This window comes from Kogia breviceps, chromosome 3 (genome assembly GCF_026419965.1).
Source record: "Kogia breviceps isolate mKogBre1 chromosome 3, mKogBre1 haplotype 1, whole genome shotgun sequence".
NCBI lineage: Eukaryota > Metazoa > Chordata > Mammalia > Artiodactyla > Physeteridae > Kogia > Kogia breviceps.
In genome coordinates, this window is record NC_081312.1 from 137,363,598 (window position 1) to 137,387,774 (window position 24,177).

General features: G+C 37.7%; 1 protein-coding gene across 9 annotated transcripts in view; it reads left to right on the plus strand.

Annotated features, from left to right (window-relative positions):
• Positions 1-24,177, plus strand: part of CSNK1G1 (casein kinase 1 gamma 1) — a 163,598-nt gene that overhangs the window by 45,292 nt on the left and 94,129 nt on the right. For 8 of the 9 annotated variants that reach the window (XM_067029668.1, XM_067029663.1, XM_067029666.1 and 5 more), the window contains exon 2: positions 14,912-15,311. In XM_067029668.1, coding sequence (XP_066885769.1) covers positions 15,131-15,311 — 181 coding nt within the window. In that variant the 5' untranslated portion in view covers positions 14,912-15,130. Of the gene's footprint in view, positions 1-14,911; positions 15,312-20,525; positions 20,669-24,177 lie in introns of those variants that run through there. The other variant, XM_067029672.1, reaches the window with a different exon arrangement.

The window sequence follows — 24,177 nt, forward strand, 5'->3', positions numbered from 1 at the left end:
CCTCTATGTCCTTTTGTGGTTTGATACCTCATTTCTTTTTTAAAAAATAAATTTATTTATTTATTTTTGGCTGTGTTGGGTCTTTGTTGCTGTCTGCGGGCTTTCTCTACTTGTGGTGAGCGGGGGCTACTCTTAATTGCAGTGTGTGGGCTTCTCATTGTGGTGGCTTCTCTTGTTGTGGAGCATGGGCTCTAGGTTCACAGGCTTCAGTAGTTGTGGCACGCGGGCTCAGTAGTTGTGGCTCGCAGGCTCTAGAGCGCAGGCTCAGTAGTTGCGGTGCGTGGTCTTAGTTGCTCCGCGACATGTGGGATCTTCCCGGACCAGGGCTCGAACCCATGTCCCCTGGATTGGCAGGCGGATTCTTAACCACTGTGCCACCAGTAAGTCCCTCATTTCTTTCTATCACTGAATAATATTCCATTTCATGGTTATAACACAGTCTGTTTATCCAGTCACCTATTGAAGGACATCTTGATTGCTTCCAGTTTTTGGAGATTTCAAATAAAGCTGTTGTAAACATTCACGTGAAGGTTTTTGTATGGATTTAAGTTGTCAGCTCATTTGAATAAAGACCTAGGATTGCCGGATCATATAGTACGAGTATGTTTAGTTTTGTAAGAAGCTGCCAAACTATCTTCCAAAGTGGCTATACCATTTTGCATTCCCACCAGCAGTGAACAAGAGTTCCTGTTGCTCCACATCCTCACTAGCATTTGGTGTTGTCATTGTTTTGGGCTTCCATCATTCTATAGGTGAGTAGTGATATCTCATTTTAGTTTGCTATGAGATAATTCTGTAATGGTGTATGATGATGTTCAGCATTTTTTCATATGCTCATTTGTGATCTGTATATCTTTGGGGAAGTAACTTAATCATTTGCCCATTTTTGAATTGGGTTGTTTCTTATTGTTCAGTTTTAAGAGTTTTTTGTGTATTTTGGATAATAGTCCTTTTCAGATATGCATTTTGTGAATATTTCTCCCAGTCTGTAGCTTGTCTTTTCATTCTCTAAACAGTGACTTTGCAGAGCAGAAGTTTTTAATTTTTGTTAAGTCCAACTTATCAGTCTTCTTTTTCATGGATTGCACTTTTAGTTGTATATCTAAGAAATCATTGCCAAACCCAAGGTAACTTAGATATTCTTCTGTAGTATCTTCTAGTAGTTTTATAGTTTTGTGTTTTATGTTTGGGTCTGTGATTCATTTTGAGTTAATTTTTGTGACAGGTGTAAGATCTGTGTCTACATTTACTTTTTTGTATGTAGTATCCATTTGTTGAATGCGTGTAGTGCTATTTGTTGAAAAGGTAGTCCTCCACTGAATTGCCTTTGCTCCTCTGTCAAAGATCAGTTTGACTATATTTGTGTGGGTATGGTTTTGGGCTTTCTGTTCTGTTTCATTGATCTATTTGTTTTTTTTTGTTTTTGTTTTTGCCTATACCACACTGATTATTGATTATTATAGCTTTATAATAAGTCTTGAAATTGAGTAGTATCTGCTGTTTTACTTTGTTCTTCTCTTTTTTTTTTTTTTTTTTTTTTTTTGCGGTATGCGGGCCTCTCACTGTTGTGGCCTCTCCCATTGCGGAGCACAGGCTCCGGACGCGCAGGCCTAGCGGCCATGGCTCACGGGCTTAGTTGCTCCGCGGCATGTGGGATCTTCCCGGACCAGGGCACGAACCCGTGTCTCCTGCATCGGCAGGCGGATTCTCAACCACTGCGCCACCAGGGAAGCCCTGTTCTTCTCTTTAAGTAGCATGTTAGCTATCCTGGGTCTTTTACCTTTCCATATAAACATTAGAATCAGTTTGTCAATGCTCACAAAATAACTGGCTGAGAGTACGTTTTTTAAATGGTAGTAAAATTTTTTTCTAAGTGGGGAGATGTGAAAAATTGTGAGGTACTGAAGGACTGAAAATTGTCAGATGGGCTTGGCCTTGGTTCCACTCTGAGATGGTAACATAGGAGGTTCCTGAATTTACCTTCTCCCACAAACACACCAAATCTTACATCTGTGGACAGAAGAATTCCCTCTGAAAGGAATCCAGAGACTAGATGAGTAACTCCTGCACATTTGGTGAATGAGGAAAAAACCCATGTCGAAATGGATAGGAAAAACTGAGACACACTCTTTCCGTAAAACCCATCCCCAGCACAGTGACACACAATCAGGAGAGGACTTACAGCCCCCAGCTTCTGAGGAGTGAAGGGTTTGGACCCAACATGTAGCACCCCAACATTTAAGTCTTCCACTGGAGGGATGGGTCCCCCAAACAGTTCTGAAAGCCAGTGGGGCTTGTATCTGTGGGACCCTGAAGAGTATAGGAGACAGAGAAATTGTTCTTAACAGGTCCTTACCATGGTTACCTCCCAGAATTAAGTACAGAGGCAGAAGACAGAAATGCTCATCTCCCAGTCTTTCCCTGAAAGAGGATTATTTGCATACGCTAAAAGCTGCTGCATAAGGGTCAAGCTTCTAATTTATCACACATCTAGAGACAGACCACAGTTCTCCATGGAGACCTGAGAGGCTTGTGGGTACCACTTCCACATTCTCCTTCTGGTCTGCTCCATGTCACTGGTGTCTCTCTGGCATGAGCTGTACACTCATCTGGTGCCCTGGCTTTTGTGGCTGCCTCTTAGAGGATGCACCTCTTGATCTCTTGCATTCATGGGTCCCAGGGAACTGTAACAAAGAAACAGTTCTTACCTAACTATGCCCCCAGAGCTTAGTTCAGAGGGAGCAGACTAAAAAGCCCAGTCCCCAGTCTCTCCCTGAAAGATCTACTTGCGTACTTTAAAAGCTGCTTCTGAGGGTCCAGCTTCTAGTCAGCCTGCATCTAGGTGCTGACTGAGATCCCCTCTTAGGGACACTGGTAGGTCTCGGCACACCCTCAACTAGTAGGAACCAGAGATCAAAGAAGGTGGCTTGGACAATCACAAAGATTTGAGAGACAAGTAGGGGATAGAGCCTGGTTGAACAATAAGGTTCATCTCCTACAGGAGACTGCTCCATCGATATTGGGAAAGGTTTCTGTTTTACCTAATAATGCTGTGAAACCAACGCAGAGAGTCAAGGAAGAGGAATATTTGCCAAAGAAAAGAACAAGATAAAACTCCAGAAACAGACCTGAATGAAATACAAATAAGTGATTTACCTGATAAAGAGTTTGAAATAATGGTCATAAAGCTACATGATCAGCAAGTTCAGGAGTCCTTTAGAATTGAAGGAGAGAGAGAGAGAGTTTTCCAGACAAGCAGAAACTTAAAGGAGTTCATCACCAATAGACTAGCCTTAGAAGAAATGTTAAAGCAACTGCTTCAAGCTGAAATTAAAAGATGCTAATTAGTAACAGGAAAACATATGGAACTATAAATCTCATTGTTAACAGTAAATATGTATTTAAATCAGAATACTCTAATGTTGTAATGGTGAGTAAATCTCTTATAAATCTAGTATGAAGGTTAAAAAAGAAAAGTAGGGGCTTCCTTGGTGGTGCCGTGGTTAAGAATCTGCCTGCCAATGCAGGGGACACGGGTTCAAACCCTGGTCCAGGAGGATCCCACATGCCACGGAGCAACTAAGCCTGCACCACAACTACTTAGCCTGCGCTCCAGAGCCCGTGAGCCACAACTCCTGAAGCCCGGGCCCATAGAGCCTGTGCTCTGCAACAAGAGAAGCCACCACAATGAGAAGCCCACGCACCGCAATGAAGAGTAGCCCCTGCTCACCACAACTAGAGAAAGCCCACACGCAGCAACAGAGACCCAATGCAGCCAAAAATAAATAATAATTTTTTTAAAAAAAGGAAAAGAAAAGTAGTGAAAATAGCTGTACAGTAATTTGGTAATGGATACATAAGGTAAATTGTGGTATCGAAGATATAAAAATTGAAAGGGGAGGTGAGTAAAAATATGGAGTTTTAGTATGCATTTTAACTTAAGTTGTTATCAGCTTAAAAGACTGCTATAAATATAAAATGCTTTATATAAGCCTCATTGCTACCACAAGGCTAAAACCTATAATAGAAACAAAAGATAAAGACAAAGGAATCTAAGCATACATTAAGTCACAAAGAGATAAAGAGAATGAGAAAGGAACAAAGGAATACAAAATATCCAGAAAACGATTAACAAAAGCATAGTAGTAAGTCCATACCTATCAATAGTTACTTTAAATATAAATGGACTAAATTCTCCAGTCAAAAGACACAGAGTGGCTTAATGGATTAAAAAAACAAGGATCCAACTATGTGCTGCCTTCAAGAGACACTTCTTTTAAGATACACACATATTGAAAGTGAAGAGATGGAAAAAGATATTCAATGCAAATGGAAACCAAAGAAAACAGTGGTATCTATGCTTATATCAGATATAACAGAATTTAAGACAGTCTGTAATAAGAGACAAGGCCATTATATAATGATAATGTTGTCAATCCAACAAGAGGTAACTTTTATAAATGTGCACCCAACATAAGAGCTCCTAAATATATAAAGTACAGGCATTCCTTGTTTTATTGTACTTCACTTTATTGTGCTTCACAAATACTGTTTTTTTGTTTTGTTTTGTTTTGTTTTTACAAATTGAAGGTTTGTGGCAACTGTGTGTCCAGCAGGTATACAGGTGCCATTTTTCCAAGAGCATTACTTTTAAATTAAGGTATATGCATTGTGTGTGGGTATGTTTTATTTTTTATTTTTAACCTAATGCTATTGCACACTTGATAGCCTACAGGGTAGTGTAAACATAACTTTTATAGGCACTGGGAAATCAAAAAAATTGTGTGACTTGCTTTATTGCAATATTATTAACTCAATTGTGTTGATCTGAAACTGAAACTGCAATATCTCCAAGTCATGCCTATAAGTATTAACAGACCTGAAGGGAAAAATGGACAGCAGCACAATAATAGTAGGGGACTTCAGTACTCCCACTTTCAACAATGGATAGATCATCCAGACAGAAAATCAGTAAGGAAACATTGGACTTAAAGTACACATTAGATCAGATAGACTTGATGGACATTAACACAACATTCTATCCAACAACAGCAGAATATACATTCTTATTAATTGTACATGGAACATTCTCCAGGATAGATCATATGTTCAGCCACAAAACAAACGTTAATAAATTTAAGAAGATTGAAACCATATTAAGCATCTTTTCTGACCACAATGGTATGAAACTAGAAATCAGTTACAAGAAGACAACTGGAAAATTCAGAAATATCTTAAACAACATGCTACTGAACAATCAGTGGGTCAAAGAAGAAATCAAAAGAGAAATTAGCATAGTATTGGAAGTCCTAGCCAGAGCAATTAGGCAAGAAAAAGAAATAAAAGGCTTCTTTTTTTTTTTTTTTGGCCACACTGAGTGCCTTGCAGGATCTCAGTTCCCTGACCAGGGATTGAACCCAGGCCACAGCAGCGAAAGCCCAGAATCCTGACCACTGGGCCACCAGGGAACTCCCAAAGGCTTCCAAATTGGAAACTGTTGGAACTAATTGACAAATTTGGTAAAGTTGCAGGATGCAAAATCAATATGGGAGTCCAAATTGGAAACTGTTGGAACTAATTGACAAATTTGGTAAAGTTGCAGGATGCAAAATCAACATGGGAGTCCAAATTGGAAACTGTTGGAACTAATTGACAAATTTGGTAAAGTTGCAGGATGCAAAATCAATATGCAAAAATCTGTTGGGTTTCTATGCACTAATAATGAACTATCTGAGGAATTTTAAAAATCCCATTTACAATTGCATCAAAAAGAATAAAATACCTAGGAATAAATTTAATCAATGAAGTGAAACATCTATACACTGAAAACTATAAGACATTGATGAAAGAAACTGAGGGAGACACAAATAAATGGAAAGATATTCTGTACTCATGAATTGGAAGAATTAGTACTGTTAAATTGTCTATACTACCTAAAATAATTTACAGATTCAGTGCAATCCTTACCAAATTCCAAGAGCATTTTTCACAGAAAGAGAAAAATCGATCCCCAAATTTGTATGGAACACAAAAGACCCCAAAGAGCCAAAGCAATCTTGAGGAAAAACAACAAAACTGTAGGTATCACATTTTCTGATGTCAAATTATAAATTTGTATATTATATACAAAATATAATCCTATAATAAATTATAGTGATCAAAACAGTATGGTGGTATTGGTATAAAAACAGACATATAGATCAAAGGCACAGGATAGAGATCCCAGAAGTAAACCCATGCATATATGGTCAATTTCCAACAAGGGAGCTGAGAATGTACAATGGAGAAAGGATAGTCTTTTCAGTAAATGGTAGTGGGAAAACTGGACCCCTGTCTTATATCATATACAGAAAACAACTCAAAATGGATTAAAGAATTGAATGTAAGACCTGAAACCATAAAACTCCTAGAAGGAAACATAGGGCATAAGCACCTTAACATTGATCTTGGAATGATTTTGGTTTTTTTGTTTGTTTGTTTGTTTAACATCTTTATTGGAGTATAATTGCTTTACATTGGTATGTTAGTTTCTGCTTTATAACAAAATGAATCAGTTATACATATACGTATGTCCCCATTATCTCTTCCCTCTTGCATCTCCCTCCCTCCCACCCTCCCTATCCCACCCCTCTATGTGGTCACTAAACACCGAGCTATGCTCCCTGTGCTATGCGGCTGCTTCCCACTAGCTATCTATTTTACGTTTGGTAGTGTATATATGTCCATGCCACTTTCTCACTTTGTCCCAGCTTACCCTTCCCCCTCCTCATATCCTCAAGTCCATTCTCTATTAGGTCTGCATCTTTATTCCCATCTTGCTCCTAGGTTCTTCATGACCATTTTTTTTTATATTCCATATATATGTGTTAGCATGTGGTATTTGTCTTTCTCTTTCTGACTTACTTCACTCTGAATGACAGTCTCTAGGTCCGTCCACCTCACTACAAATAACTCAGTTTCGTTCCTTTTTATGGCTGAGTAATATTCCATTGTATATATGTGCCACATCTTCTTTATCCATTCATCTGTCGATGGACACTTAGGTTGCTTCCATGTCCTTGGGAATGATTTTCGATTTGACACCTAAAGCAAATTCAACAAAAGCAAAAATAAACAAGTGGGATTATGTTAAACGAAAAAGCTTCTGCACAGCAAAAAGAACCATCAATAAAATGAAGAGTTAACCTACAGAATGGGAGAAAATATTTGCAAATCATATATCTGGTAAGGGATTAATATCTAAAACATATTAAAAAACTCATATAACTCAGTAGGGAAAAAAATCAGTTTTTAAAATGGGCAGAGTAACTGAATAGACATTTTTTCAAAGGAGACATACAGTGGCCAAGAGGCGCATGAAAAGGTACTCAACATCAGTAATCATCAGGGAAATGCAAGTCAAAACCACAATGTGATATCACCTCACACCTGTTATAATGACTGTCATCAGAAACACAAGAGATTAGTGTTGGCAAGGATGTGGAGGAAAGGGAACCCTTATGTGCTGTTGGTGGGAATGTAAATTGGTGTAGCCACTATGGAAAACAGTATGGAGGTTCCACTGCTGGTTATATATCCAAAGGAAAGGAAATCATTATCTTGAAGAGATATCTGCACCCCCATGTTCTTGACAGCATAATTTACAATAGCCAAGACATGGAAACAACCTAAGTGCCTGTCAACAGATAAATGAATAACCACCAGCCCAGATACACGTACAGAATAACATTATTCAGCCATAAAAATGGAGGAAGTCCTGCCATTTGCAATAATATGGATGCACCTTGAGGGTACTTATTATGCTTAGCGAAATAAGTCAAACAGATAAATACAAATACTGTAAGATCTCACTTATCTGTGGAGTCTGTAAAAATCAAATTCATAGAAAAGGAGAACAGATTGGTATAGTCAGAGGTGGGAGTGGGGGGATTGGGAAGGGGGGTGCAACATGGGTGAAGGTGATTAAAAGGTACAAACTTCCAGTTATAAGATAAATAATTTCTGGGGGTGAGTACAGCATTGGATCTATAGTTAACAATACTGTGTTGTATAGTTCAAAGTTGCTAAGAGAGTAGATCCTAAAAGTTCTGATTTAAAAGGAAAAAGTTGAATTTCTCTGGTGATGGATGTTAACTTATTCTGGTAATGGTTTCATAATAAATACCTGTATCCAATCATTATGTTGTATACCTTAAACCTAGAATATTACATGTCAGTAGTATAGCAATAAAATTGGAAAACATAATTATCAGATGGGAATAGATTGAGCAGTGAGGGTTGGAATAGTAAGAATGGAAGAAATTAAGAATTGGAATTTGTGGGAAAAGGAAAGATTAATAACACCAGAACCAAGACACTTCTTTGGGGAAGACCTCCAGTGTTCTTTTTACTTGCTGCAAGTAATAAATCCTTCTTCTCCCGAAAACACACACACACACACACACACACACACACACACACACACACACAAAACCCCAAACCAGAATCTGTAAACATTTTTCTTCCCTTTAGTAATGCACTCCCATAATGTATTTTGGCTAAGATAAATAGATTCTGATCATTTGTTAGGTTAATTAAAGTGAGGTTCTTATTGTGTCCCTTTTTAAAAAAAGTTAAAATGAGTATGAGCATTTTGTTTGTACTTAAATTATATTATACTTTTAAAAATTGTCCTATAATTTTTGATAGTTTTTTTTAGCACACATGCAAGCACATTCACATGTGCAGATATTATTTTTGCTGAATGTTTACTGAATACTTTCTTTGGGTGTGATACTGCCCTCGAAATTTATCCTATGTTCTAAACGTCAAATTAGGCTTTGATCTCATTCTTTGAGGAGCTTACAGTGGGAATTTCAGCTATTGTTGCATACACTGTTTGTTGGCAACTCGACATAAGGGGAATTTTGCTGGGGGCTCTACAAAGAATTTTCTTCTTTCCAAAAAACAGATGCATGATGAGAAGGTCTTGCTATTGCCCTTTCATTTCTGTTTTCCACTGGTATGGTAAGTGATACCTGAAGCTGAAACTTGTGACCAGGAGGCTGCAAGCATTAGGACCAAGACCAGCATGTAGTAATGAAGGGATAGTAGAAGAGAGTCTGGTCACTTTGGAGATTCTTTTTTAAACACACCCTTACCATATGATCCAGCAATCCTACATCCATAAAGAATTTCATCATAAGTTATATCAGAAGAGAGAGATTTATAACCTTGACAATCTCTTGTCATGACTATCAACAAAGGCTGAGTGTGTTTAGACTTTAAAATTTAAGTATTTATGTTCCTCATTTTGGACAGTGCCAGTATATGAGAATCTGAAATTAAAAACTGTAAATCACTGATTTATTTTCACTTAGCAGACAGATTCACAGATGTAATTCTTTAAATTTATTTATTTTTGGTTTTTTTTTGGCTGCGTTGGGTCTTCCTTGCTGTGCGCAGGCTTTCTCTAGTTGCGGTGAGCGGGGGCTACTCTTCATTGCAGTGCACGGGCTTCTCATTGCAGTGTCTTCTCTTGTTGAGGAGCACGGGCTCTAGGTGCGCGGGCTTCAGTAGTTGTGGCTTGCTGGCTCTAGAGTGCAGAGTCAGTAGTTGTGGCGCACGGTAGTTGTGGCACACGGGCTTAGTTGCTCCGCGGCATGTGGGATCCTCCTAGACCAGGGCTTGAACCCATGTCCCCTGCATTGGCAGGCAGATTCTTTTTTTTTTTTTTTTTTTTTTTTTTTGCAGTACGCGGGCCTCTCACTATTGTGGCCTCTCCCGTTGCGGAGCACAGGCTCCGGACGCGCAGGCTCAACGGCCACGGCTCACGGGCCTAGCCGCTCCGCGGCACGTGGGATCTTCCTGGACCGGGGCACGAACTTGCGTCCCCTGCATCGGCAGGCGGACTTTCAACCTCTGCGCCACCAGGGAAGCCCGGCAGGCAGATTCTTAACCACTGTGACACCAGGGAAGTCTTAAATATTTTTTTGATGATTTTATAATATGACTTAATTTTTTTTAGTCTTCATGCAAGTTCTCAAAATACTTTTACGTAAAACAATAAATTCACTTTAGTAATTTCATTTATAATGGAAAACCACGCCTCTCTCTCCCACAAAGCAGCCATTGCTGCCTTACAGAGAGTGACTTTGGGCCAGAGGAACTCTTGGTTTTGACCTAATTTTTTAATGTGTTGGCTCAGGGTGGTAGATATTGGAAACATAAATTTCTCCCATTTTAGGGTGTTCCCTGGTGGTCTAGTGGTTAGGATTTGGCACTCTCACTGCTGTGGGACAGGTTCTAATCCCTGGTCAGGGAACTGAGATCCCACAAGCCACGTGGCGTGGCAAAAATGAAAAAAAACCCAGATATATATAAAATAAATTTCTCCTGTTTCTATGTGACGGAATGCTATGAGATATCTTCTAGGATGGTCTAGGAATGAAAACTTTTCATTCACCGCTGCTAAAGATAGCCATATTCTTCAACTCTAAAAGTAAACCAGGCATATTTGGCATCAGGTCCCCATCTACAATTTGATGAATTGGATTTCTTGATTTTACTATTAGCAGTAATTCTTTAATCTGCTAGAGAGCTCTTAAAATTTCCCAATTAAGAAAGCCATATGTATAAATCTGTTTTTATTCACTAAGTGGAGCCTGATTGATAGACTGATGGCTGCTGGGAAGGGTATAACTGGTTCCTAAAACTTTTGATTGCAAAGAATATGTGGAGTGCCGTACTTTATTTATTTATTTATTTTTAATATTTATTTATTTGGGCTGCCCCAGGTCTTAGTTGCGGCATGTGGGCTCTTAGTTGTGGCATGTGGGATATTCGTTGTAGCATGCAAGGTCTTCAGTTGTGGCATGCGGACTTAGTTGCAGCGTGGAGCTCTTAGCTGTGGCATGCATGCAGGATCTAGTTCTCCAACCAAGGATCAAACCCGGGCCCCCTGTATTAGGAGCGTGGAGTCTTACCCACTGGACCACCAGGGAAGTCCCTGTCATATTTAAAAAATACCTTTTCTCTATTTCAGGCATGCCTAAAGTGGTAGAAACTACTAGAATTAGGCTTTTTAAGAAACTTGCTGCTATGACTCTAAAAATTCAAATACATATGCATTGTAACATTAACATGCTTAATGAGATCCAAGTGATTGCTGAATAGTTTATTCACCAGAAAAACAAACATCTACTTATTGCATTTATATAATTTCTCTCCTTTCTCCTTCTACTGTTAAAAAAAAAAAGAGGAGAAATAACATAAACATATAGTTTATCTTTTACTGCTGTCCTTAGGAGCCATTTAAAAAAAATAAGGTATAAGTTATAACATAATTGTTACCTTGGGTGTTCCATTTGACCTGGTTCTTGAGCTAACTTTTTCGTATGTTATTTGCTAGTAACTGTAAATAAACCATGTAATATCCTTGTGAAATGGAAATTCTAACTAGCCTATGTCTTAACACTAATGAATTTAAATGAAATAATACCAGCTTCTTGCTAGATGAATTCTAGGAGTTCTTAGGGTTAATTAGGGTTCTCCTTACTTTTACATATTATTTTGTATAAATATTAGGTTATGTTGCTAGGAATCTGCCTTCTATTATTCAAGATCATAATTATTACTCAGTATTTATTAAGTACCAATTATATGCAAGAAACTAAAAGAGATGTGACAAGATCCCTAACTTCAAGGGCTTATAATCAAATTGAATATTAGAATACATATCAATATAATCTGATATATGGTAGGTAGCAAATGGTGGTATAGACAGTGGTGCTCCAAACATTAATGATGAATTGGTTATAAAAGGTTTCACAAAGGATGTAAGATATGAGTCAGGCCTTAAATAAGACAGAAGACTTAAGAGACCATTTTAGGTATAAGAACTAAGGGTGGATGTTCCTTTGCTTTATGTAGTAGCTTTAATACATGAATTTAAATAGGGAGCTGATATTGAAGGGACTCAAGGGACAAGCTAAAGAGTTTGTAATTGGGAAGTAGGAAATAGTTTTGAGCAGCGAGTGGTGATAAAGAAATAGGATTTTTAAAAATTTAATCATTCAATTTGATTTCTCTAATGAGAGGTGCCACATAAAGTAGTGTTGAATATTTTTCATCTTTCATAGTTACAGGTTAAATCATGCTAATGTCTCATGAATAGATTACAGCATTGGTAAGTGTGTTTGCCGTGTTTGTGGGAGGTAAAATGATTGTTCTAATCTACAAGCAGATGTTTAAAAAAAAAGAAACACCCTTTTCCCAGCTGAACACGGTTGTTGGCTTTCTTCAGTTTTCTAACCTGGCAAGTACTACTGTATGTTTTTTGAATACATACATGCAAGTATACATGGATATGAGGGCTGTGAATGATTACTGAACCTAATGTTACATAAGTCTAAGTGCAATGGAGAAAGCTAATGACAAACAAAAATAATTTCCATTTGTTAGGAAAGAAGTGAACACAATGAAAAACATGAAGAGCAATAGACAAGGTAGCACAGTTTTTCAAATGTTATAAATGAGACTATTATACTAGTGATAACTGATGAAACTTTAGGAGTTAGTTCAATGCTCAAAATTGTCTGGATAGGCGAAGACACCCTTTACCTGTTCTCAAAAAAATGTATGATATAAAGGAAGAAAGTATAGCCTGACAGTTTATCATCTATAGACACACGACCACCTGTTAAGATTGACTATCTAAATAAAACATCTTAAATTTTATTTCTCTCTCTCTCTTTTTGCGGGGGGAGGCGCACTGCGTGTACTGTGGGATCTTAGTTCCCTAACCAGGGATTGAACCTGCACCTTTGGCAGTGAAAGCATGAGTCCCAACCACTGGACAGCCAAGGAATTCCCTATTTCTCTTTCTTTACTCATATTGTTTGAGGGACTCTGGGTAGACAACAAAGATAATTGAAGGATATTAGATGAAATTATAATAAGAGAGTGAGGAGAAATATAAATTCATAATGTTGTTCATGTAGAAAATCCAGTAATTACTGACCTATTCTTACCACCCTGATTTTTTACTTTAACAGAGTATACATTTTGAATGTAGAGATGTATTATTTCCTGAATTCAGGGGAATTTATTTTATTTTACTTTTATTTATTTATTTAAAAATAAATTTATTTATTTATTTTTGGCTGTGTTGGGTCTTCATTTCTGTGTGAGGGCTTTCTCCAATTGCAGCAAGCAGGGGCCTCTCTTCATCGCGGTGTGCGGGCCTCTCACTGTCACGGCCTCTCCCGTTGTGGAGCACAGGCTCCAGACGTGCAGGCTCAGTAGTTCTCCTGTTGTGGAGCACAGGCTCCAGACGTGCGGGCTCAGTAGTTGTGGCTCATGGGGTTAGTTGCTCCATGGCATGTGGGATCTTCCCAGACCAGGACTCGAACCCGTGTCCCCTGCATTAGGCAGATTCTTAACCACTGCGCCACCAGGGAAGCCCACAGGGAAATGTATTTTAATGATGATTAGCTTTACGGAAGCCTAAAGTCATTATGCAGTTTTAATAATGCAAAGAAAGCAGACAGAAAAGATGCAAATAAACAGTTAACTACTATAATGAAGTAAACAGAGTATGTTCTTGGATTATGTGCCCATTTGTACATTCAGCTCACACGTATGTGCCTGTTCTTGAACTAGGGAATTAAAGGTGTCCGTAAGAAGCTTACAGTCTAGACATATTTGCTTTCTTGTATACATGCAATAATAACCAAACAGTTCTAATTCTCTTCTTCCTTAAAATTTTAAGGGAAATCTTCAGTGGAAGTGAAACAAAAGTATGTGTTTAGTCTGTGATTGGTGGTAACAGAATATTTTTTTGTTAAGGATACTTAACCTAGATTATCAAAAATAGCATCAAAATTATCTCATTGTAAAATTTTTCTTGGACTTAGTCCTAAATTGAGAAACTGGAGAATTCTGGTAGGGATGAGTTTTGTTTAAGGTTTTTTTGTTCTTCAGATTTATTCTCACTTTGGGGTTGTGCAAAGGACCTGCTTCAGGCACTCTGTCATTGTGTACTCAGCCCACAATGAAAACTAGACCAAAAGTTGAGCTTTCCAAACCTTTAGTCTAGGACTACTTTGTACCACTAGGGTTTTGGAAAGGGCTTCATGGAAGTAGTCTGTGTCAATCTATAACTTGTTTTGGATTTTGTGATTGCTGTCAGTGCTTGATAAATGGTGGGGATGGAGGAGGGGGACAGTGAGTAGTGAGTAGCTTATTTCTGATAGGTTCTGTCCCAATTAAGAGGAAGAGCTTTTTTTTTTTTAATTTTGGCTGCGTTGGGTCTTCGTTTCTGTGCGAGGGCTTTCTCTAGTTGCGGCGAGTGGGGGCCACTCTTCATCGCAGTGCGCGGGCCTCTCACCGTCACAGCCTCTGTTGTTGCAGAGTACAGGCTCCAGATGCGTAGGCTCAGTAGTTGTGGCTCACGGGCCCAGTTGCTCCGCGGCATGTGGGATCTTCCCAGACCAGGGCTTGAACCCGTGTCCCCTGCATCGGCAGGCAGACTCTCAACCACTGCGCCACCAGGGAAGCCCGGGAAGAGCTTTTAATTGCCCTCAGTTTATTTAACTTGGCTGAACCCCACCATATCTTTGTTAGCCAGTGATGAAAAAGCCAACAAACAGCTTTCTTTTGAGTCATATGTACAACACTAGAAGAAAGCATTTTATGTTAAAGGGTTCTGCGTTCTGTTAGCTGCCTTGGTCTGTAGCCTACTGAGCCTATGTTACCAGATGAATTACTAGTCCAGATGGCTAAACTGTTGGAGGATGTAAAACCAAAATCCATTTCAGGAAGCTGTCCACTTTGCTCAGTTTTGGATAGAGTCCATTCTAATTAGTGGTAACTCTCTTAATTTGTTTTAAAATATAATTTTTAACTGTATGCTTTCTTGATTTTTACCTAGGTTACACAATATCCTCCTATGCTTGAGACCTACAGACTACGTGTCCTACCAGAACTAATCAGTGGTTTTTCATCTCCTGGAGATAAATTAGAAACATAAATATGGTGCCAAAAGAATTCCTTACCTTACTCTAACTCCAGTTTATTCGGACGTACTTTTGTATTGAAGAGAAGTATACAAATCAAGGATACCTGTGCAGAGACTCTGTCGTGTAGGATCATGGACCATCCTAGTAGGGAAAAGGATGAAAGACAACGGACAACTAAACCCATGGCACAAAGGAGTGGACACTGTTCCCGACCATCTGGCTCCTCAACATCCTCTGGGGTTCTTATGGTGGGACCGAACTTCAGGGTTGGCAAGAAGATAGGGTGTGGGAACTTCGGAGAGCTCAGATTAGGTAAGAACTTGGTTATATTATTGGCTTAGACTAACAAGAACAACAGCAGCTATAATAAGCTTTGGTGCGTTTCAAGAACAGCGGTTTATAATTTTATGAGAAGTTCTTGTAATGAGGACCTATTGTTGAAAGAACTGAAGAATTTGTGAAGGAGACTATAGTCATTATCAGGTGTAATTGTTATCCAAGGTTCATCCCTTTTTGTGTGTGGTAGGATTTTAGATTTTCCACCTGTTCTGAGATCTTGTGATGTAGGGAGATCTGCATACAGATATCAGTAAAACGAAGATTCTGATTTAGTTGGTTGGAGAGTAGAGCCCTGTATACTGTCTTTTTAACAAACTCCCAGTTAATTTAGATGCTGTTGGTCCTTGAACCACACTTTGAGAAGGGATTATGGCCTTGTTTTAATTCAGAATCTACCCTTAGTAAGGGAAGAGTCAATACTTACTCAGTAATACCTATACTTAGTCTGCAAGGAGATACATCAGTATTTAGAGAGGTTTTCCAACTGATACCATGTTTGCATTCCTTCCCGGAAGTCCCAACATCAGGATTGAGCTAGAACTCCAGGGAGAAACTTTGCAATTTTTATTTCCCAACCAAGGAAAGGAGTTTTTATTTCAGGTATTAGTTTATTAGTGAGATGATGAATAATGATAACATCAACCAGCTTGAAGATGTGAAATTGGGAAGAAGGTACATTGGGTATTTAGAAACTTTTTATGGCCCTCCCTAGGTGAATGGGGAAGAGAAAATGAAGGATCTTGTGAATATGTGAAGTTGGTCTTCAACTTGTAGATTGTGACAAGGTCCTTTTTTAAGCTAAAGTGGTTTCTTATTTTTCATAGCTGTTGAGACTATGTAGTATTATGAAGACCCATTGTAAGAGGCTTTGCCCTTTGCGGAAGTGGAAGCGTGGGAGCGTAAGATGATTATTTGTGATTACCTCTGCTACTTCTGATGATTTTTCAAAAGGAGATCGAAAAAATCTTACCTCTCATTCCCCCATAGAGAGATTCAGGGAAACATTGCTGTACTAGCCAGAGATCACCGGGTGCAGAATTGAATCTAGGGATGCTGAGAATGAATTTATTTTTACCACTAGGAGACTGGGAGCCTGGAATTTTAAGACCTGACTAGGATAATGAAAGACTTTTATATTTAGTGATGTGTTCATGTTCTGGTTAGCAAAGCCAGCAGATGCTATTGAAAATAGGAGTAAGATGTGTAATTTCACACTGCTTGAGTTCCTACCAACTACTGAGATGCTTTAGTAGCTAGTTTTGTGACTATACATTTATATAAGGATTGACTTTGCTCTAACATCACAGTAGTACTTGAATTAAATAGATTATGACATAAACATCCACAAAATTACTGAGAGGCAATTTATAGTGCATATAAATTCATGCTTTCCCAAAACATCATAAAATTGTTTAATTTCTATAAAGATGAAGAAAAATCCTGGTCAATGAAAACTGCAAATATATTTTATTTAATTACTTAAGTCTAGATTTGTATTATATGATCTTTATGTTTACACAGGAATGGAAAAATCTATTCAGGTAGAAGGATAGCTCATGTATATTTTCAGAGTGGTAAAGTGTTGTGTTTTATTTCCTCTAACAAATCTAGGGTGATTATGATGGGTCCCATTTTGACTTGCATTGTAGTCAGTAGAAAGAACTTGTCTCTCTTTTCAAGTGGTTTTATTCTTGTGTGCTAATGAAGTTTTCATTAGCCCTGGGACCATTATTGTTAGGGCATTGTATCTAGGAGTACTTTTTATCAACAGAAACCAGAAAAGTAACTTTCAGAATCATTTACATCTCCTGACAATAGGGTGTGCTGTATACCCCATTCCATTGTCCTCTTGCTATGGTATTAGTAAGTAGAAGATTGTGCAGACAACAGAAGGTGAAAACTGGAAAATTCCAAACTAAATTCCAAACTCAAGGCAGGAGCAGATAGGCCTCCACCCAGGCTACCATTACAATGCTGTGCTTTCTTCTCCAAACTCATTTCTTTCTCTAGCTACCTGTCTCTTCTGTCCCTCAAATAGCCAAGTGCATTTGTGCCTCAGAGCTTTTACACCTACAATTCCTTCTGCTTGAAGAATTCTTTCTTCAAACTTTTGCTTTGCTGGTTGCTTCTCATCCCTTGGGCCTCAACTTTCATGTTACTGTCTCAGAGAAACCTTCTGTGACTTCTTTCCCACCTCCATTTAAAATAGCACATTACTCCCCTAACCACATTCTGTCTCATCAAGCTGCTTTGTTTTATTCATCGCATTGATCACTGTCTGACATTATTTTATATATTTGTTTACCTGTTAATTGTCTCTCCTTACTCCAATATAAGCCCCTTGGAGGGCAGGGATTCTATCTGTATTATTTTCTGATGTTATTTGTGGGATGGAGGAAGGGGGGAGAAAAAAAAAACACTTGGGCCTCTTTGGGTTCCTAGTATGTGGGGGTCGTGGTAGGTAGTGGCATTACTGCTTCGATAGACTCCTGAATTCCAGACAGAGAGCCAAAAAAAAAAAAAAGGATGATTAGTGTATTTTGGCTCTATGTAAATCTGTTTCCACCTCATCATCCATTTAACAAACACTTCTTGAATATTTACTGTCTTGCTAGATTTGGGAAGGATACAGAGAATAACAAGATGTCCTTAAGAATCTCACAGTGTCGGGTGGTGGGGAGATAAATTAGGAGTATGGGGTTGACAGATACACACCACTATGTATAAAATAGATAACCAACAAGGACCTACTGTATAGCACAGGGAACTGTAGTCAATATCTTGTAATAACCTATAAAGGAAAAGAATCTGAAAAATACATATGTGTATGTATAACTGAATCACTTCGCTGTATACCTGAAACAAACACAATATTATAAATCAACTACAATTTTTAAAAAAAGAATCTCACTGTCTAACGACAGAAAAAGAAAAATTACAACATAAAGTGATAAGTATTGTAATAGACTGTATAAAAACTACACTGTCAGGGGCTTCCCTGCTGGCGCAGTGGTTGAGAGTCTGCCTGCCGATGCAGGGGACACGGGTTCATGCCCCAGTCCGGGAAGATCCCACATGCCGCGGAGTGGCTGGGCCTGTGAGCCTTGTCTGCTGAGCCTGTGTGTTCGGAGCCTATGCTCCATGGCTGGAGAGGCCACAACAGTGAGAGGCCCACGTACCACAAACAAACAAACAAACAAACAAACAAACAACAGAAAAAAATACACTGGCAGAGAAGGGTAATGAAGGTTTCACAGAGGAGCGTGGTTTGATTGAGAGTAGTACAGGACTTCACTGGTGAGCACAAGGAGGAAGGACTCTCCAACAGCAGGACGCACAAACATTATAACAGCAGGACGCATAAAAGCTATAACAGCAGGATGCACAAACACTATGTGTTGTAAAATTGTTTAGCATATTGTCAGAGCAGCAACTAGTTATACACAGCTGGGTTATGGGGTGTGAAGTGAAAGAAGAGTAATAGATGAGGCTATTAGATACGTTGGGAGCAGATTGTGAAGTGTTTGCTTGGTATTAAAGCATTTGGACTTTATCCTGTAGGCAGTGGAGTAGAATCATCAAGGGTTTTACAACAGAAGAGTGACGTTATCTGGTTTGTATTCTAGAAAGATAATTCCCAGTATAAGATTAGATCAGATAGTAAGAGGTTGACATTGTGTGGATTTTTGTTCTAATTGTACTTGTCACATTGTGTCATGTTCCTTCATCTCTCTACCTCAAGATATGCTTGATGGTAGTAATTTGCTTTATTAATATTCTCATGTTTATTCGTATTCTTAATTCCTTTTACTGTGTATGGCATATAATGGGTACCTAAGTAGTCCAGGTCAGAAGTGGCCAGGCCTGCCTTAGCTCTGAAAATAGCAGTGAGATGCAGAGGAAGAGAGAAATTGAAGAAGTAGACTATAGGCAGGATTTGGTTACCAGTTATTTTGACAGCTTGGGAAGACCAAGTGAGTGAGGAAACCTTTAATAGAGCTAGGAAACATGGGACTAGAGTAGGCGATGGGGAAGGCAAGTAAGTTCAACTTTGAGAATATATTGACTTTGAGGACTGTGTAGCACATATGCAGAAATGTGACTCTGAGACTTAGAAAAATTAGACTTCAGTTAGGGATTAAGAAATCATTACCATGTAGGTGTTAATGAGCATGCAATCATTGGTGATGATATGATGCTTGTGGAGCTTGTGTGAGTGAGGAGAGAAAGAGGGTGCATTTAAGGGATGCTGGAAGAGGAAGAGCCTCAAGAGTAGAGAAGTCGAAAAGTCAAGACAAGAGTTTCTAGAGGGGTGGGGTGTTAAGCACAGCCTGTGCCCTAAGGCTAAACAGGAGAAGCTGATTATTATAGCCTTTGGTCTTTTACTTCTCTTTATATATTTCTGAGATGATTTCTTTTTTCCTTCCTTTTTGTTCTTCGTTTTTTTAAATGAATACATGTATTTTGTAACCAGGAGAAAAATAGCAATAAACATACCCTTTAAAGGAATGCTTTTGAAAAGAAAACATGCTGTTGCCCCAAATTTTTCTTAAAAGTATCTCCAAAGATAATCACTAATTTTGTTTAATTAATTTAATTTTCCAGAATAAAAAATATGTATCAGGACATATTTTAGAAATGCAATCAAACTGTGCTGTAAACTTGCTTTTATCACTCAATATAGCATGAACTTCTATTGTTTCAGCTTAAATATAGATCATTTTTAATGTCTATATTTAGAAATTTATTAGCTAGTCTTAATATACATATAAATTATTTGTTTTTAAATTATAAATAATACTATCTGAACATCCTTGTAGATACTTGTAATAAATACATCCTTGTAGTCCAAACTTGGTTGATTATTTTCTTAGGATAAATCCTGGAAGTGTACTTTCTGTGTCAAAGATACATACATATTTGTGATTTTGTTATACATTGTCAATTTGCCCTCCAGAAAGATGGTTTTTCTTTACTTTCTGTGTGAGCCTGTGTGTGTGTGTTTGTGTGTGGTGTGTGTGTGTGTGTGTGGGTGTGTGTGTTTCTCCTTCGAAAACCTTGAACATTATCGAGAACCTTTTCATTTATGCTAGTCTGATAGGGGAAAATGGTATCTTGTTAAATGTATATGTGTTCATGGGTGAAGTTAAACATCTTTACACATTTATTTATATTTCTTCTTTTAAGAGTTGCTTGTTTGTGGCCTTTGCATATTTGTCAATGGAAAGATTATTTCTGTGGAGTCTTACCTATGTATATTACCTCAAAAGAAAGGGGAATTTTGAAGATTTGAGAAAGGAAGATTGATGAAGGATGATCGTGGATGAAAGGTAGGAGGACACGATGGAGTGGAAACAGATCTGCAGGTTGTTCTTTATTAATTGTGAAGCGTGGAGAATATTTTGAGGCCTTTTTTTTTTAAATTAAAGTTTTGAGTCAGCTGTTGAATCAGGCCTGGAAAGAATCATGTAAACATTAAGATAAAAATGATTCTGTTCCTCTAGAATTTAGAAAATATGTATCCCTAGTCTACAAATAACAGCTTTTTTTCCTTCTTAGTTGTAAGAATAAGTAGATAGGTGATTTCATATCCTAATAGGTATGTACCTATGTTTATGGGAGACCATTTAGACTAAACAGTCTTACATATAAATTTTAATAATTTTTATACTATCTTTGTGAAATAGTATCTTGTTAGAGAGTGTTTTTACTTACACATAAGAAAATGGAGGCACAAGAATTGACCTTTTTGTTCTTTTCCATCTTTGGTATCTGGTGAAATATGTAAAAGTACATGAGAACAGAAGGATGTTTCTGACAAAGGTAAATTGTCTAAGGGTATCAGCTTGTCCTGTGACACATTCCTCCCTTGCTTCTAAAATAAGACACTTATTTTTATGACTAAAGTAGAGTGTACATGACAACTTCTCTGCATATTGTTCTTTCCATATCTGAATTACTTAACTATCACTAATGAACTTAAATTGGAACTTATAACTTCAGCTCTTACCAGCCAGTTCTGTTTTGGGCAGTTGTGATAATTAACAGTTTACAGTTGCATATTATATAAAGCAATTGGTTTCATATTACATTCCACAAAGTCTTGGAGCCCTTGATTTCCTACTTCAAGAGAATGGGAAAGGAAAAGTGAGCAGGCAGGACTCTCTCTTACCTGTATATTGAGTTTTCAGTAACATTTTGTTTAGAAAGTATGGGTCTGTTGTATTAAAACTTTTTGAAAAGCATTCATCTGAAAGAATATAGGCTTAAGATAAAATAAAATTTAAAAGTGTTTCTTCTCTAGTTGAAAGTGAAAGCATTGTAAAATCAAATGTTTACTTTTTTTATTAATAATTTTGTAGGAAATCTTAGCATTTTGAACAAATGAAACTCAATCTATATCAGCCAAAAATCAAGCCAGTCAGCAAAACAGAAAAACTGATACACAGTTGGCCCTTCATATCCACAGGTTCTTCATCTCTGGGTTCAAGCAACCAGGGTTGGAAAATACTCTGGGGAAAAATAGTCCCATAAAGTTCTAAAAAGCAAAACTTAAATTTGCCCTGTTACAGGTGACTCCTCACTTAGGATTTACATTGTATTTACAATTATTTACCTAGAATTTACATTGTACTAGGTGTTATAAGTAATCTAGAGATCTAGATCTAGTATACAGAGGATGTTCCTAGGTTATATGCAAATAATACGCCATTTTGTAAAGGGACCTTGAGCGTCCGCAGCCACAGACTTTGGTATCCATGAGGGTCCTGAACTAGTCCTCCACAGAGAGTAAGGGGCTACTGTATTGTGCTTTTATAACGTTGTTAAAGTTTCCCTATAAATTTGCAGATGTTGGGGGTCTGTGGATGGAACAAACTAAAAACAAGTTTTAGAAGTCGTGTCATTACTTTCTGCCTCAAGTGGTTAAAAGCAAGAGCTCTGAGTCAGATTTCCTCTCCAAGTTTCATTTTTTTTCCTCCATAAGAGGAGGGTAATAATAATATCTATGTTACAGATTTGTTGTGGAGATAAAATTTAGATAATGCATATAATCACCTAAGACAGTGATTGACAGATAGTGAGCACTTGGTTTGTATACATAATACAAAACATTGTTTAAATTTTTGGTTTTTTTCCCAACTTGTATGAAGAAAAATTTCACAAAAAACTAAAATGGATAGGATGGTGAGGATCCCTAATAACATCTAGATTTACCAGTTGTTAATATTTTATCCCATGTACTTTACCTCTTTGGAGATATGTATGTGTGTACACTTGTGTATGTGTTGTAGTAAGTTGTAAGACTGACAAAACATATTTTTCTCCCCCTCAGAATGGGATACTTAGGTTCCTACTTCATAGATATGTAACGAATTATATCATTTGTTTTCCACAGTATGTTGTGGAGGGATTCAATTTAAATTATGATCCCAGAAATAATGTATTTCAACTTTCTTGGAAAACTACAAATGAATATAAAGTTATTGTTCCTAATAGTATTGTAGTTTAAATTTCTTTTGGAATTGCATCCTGTTGGTTCTAACTCAAGCACAGTTTGCTGAGGTTAAACAGCTTTAACAGATGTTGAGGAAGAATTCTTTTTGTCAGTAGCATAATCCACCAAAAAATGGTAGGAGCAAATAGTTTTAACCACATTTGCTGATGCACAGACTGTGTCATGTTAATATGGTAACTTTAGAAGTATCACAGATATGGTAACTTGCAGGATTGTGCATTGACATCTTGACTAGTTAATCAGGAGAACTTAACAGTAAAATTTTCAGGATTGCCCAACCAGTTTGGAATTGTTCAGCAGGAGTACAAAACTAGGACGATTAAGGATTTAATTATGAAGAGAGTTCAGAATCAATATTTATGTGATGATCATGCATCCTAAGGAGAAAACTGTCTGAACTTATGACCATACTTTTCCAGAAAATGGCAAAGCTCTTACCAAAGGAAATGGAGCCCATCTTCCAAAACGTTGACATCTCTAGTCTGCTTTTTTCCCACCTATTTTACTTGTGCTGTTTCCTTCCTTTTGTCGTTTCATAGGGCTTTTGGAAAGGAATAGAGTGAAATGCCTACATTTTCTCTGCCATGTTAAACCAGATGTCTCTATGTATCATATATTGTTATTCAGCAAGGTACTTATTTGACAGACTTTTGTGATAGTCTAGTAACACATTTAGAAATATGAGTTGGCTGAGAAGATAGTTGAGATTTGTAGTTGTTTTAACCACCTCACCAAAGAGAATGGGATCATTGTCATCACTGATGCTGAACAATAGAGCTCTGTATTTTGATTCTGTTGAGTTCAACCGTGAATTGGATGGAGATCTTTGAAGGACATAGTAATGAAATCCTCACGTAACACAATGCTTGAGGTGGGGCAGCTAATACAGTGACTGGTTAACAGAATCAAGATTCAACATTAAATTGAAAAAGCAATGAGTTGAACAAAAGACCTGACCATGATTCAAGAATCCTACTCTACAAAGTCTGACTACTAGATTGGCAACACTTACATGAAAAAGATGGCTGTGAGTTTACTATGAGACAGGAGCGGGATTTACCCCCCCAAAGCTCATAGCAACTTAGACTGATTTAATAGATAAGATCTTTCTTAAGTTTTGGACCTCTAAGGAACTTTGGCATTGTCTAGTCCAAACTTCATCATTTTAAAAATGAAAGAAATTAGAACTTAAACAACTTAGTCAAGGTAAAATAAACTAGCTTGCCACAGAGTTGGAACTAGAGCCCAGGTCTGGGACATCCCAGACAGATATTTCTATTATATATATTATATATTATATTATATATTATATATATAATAATA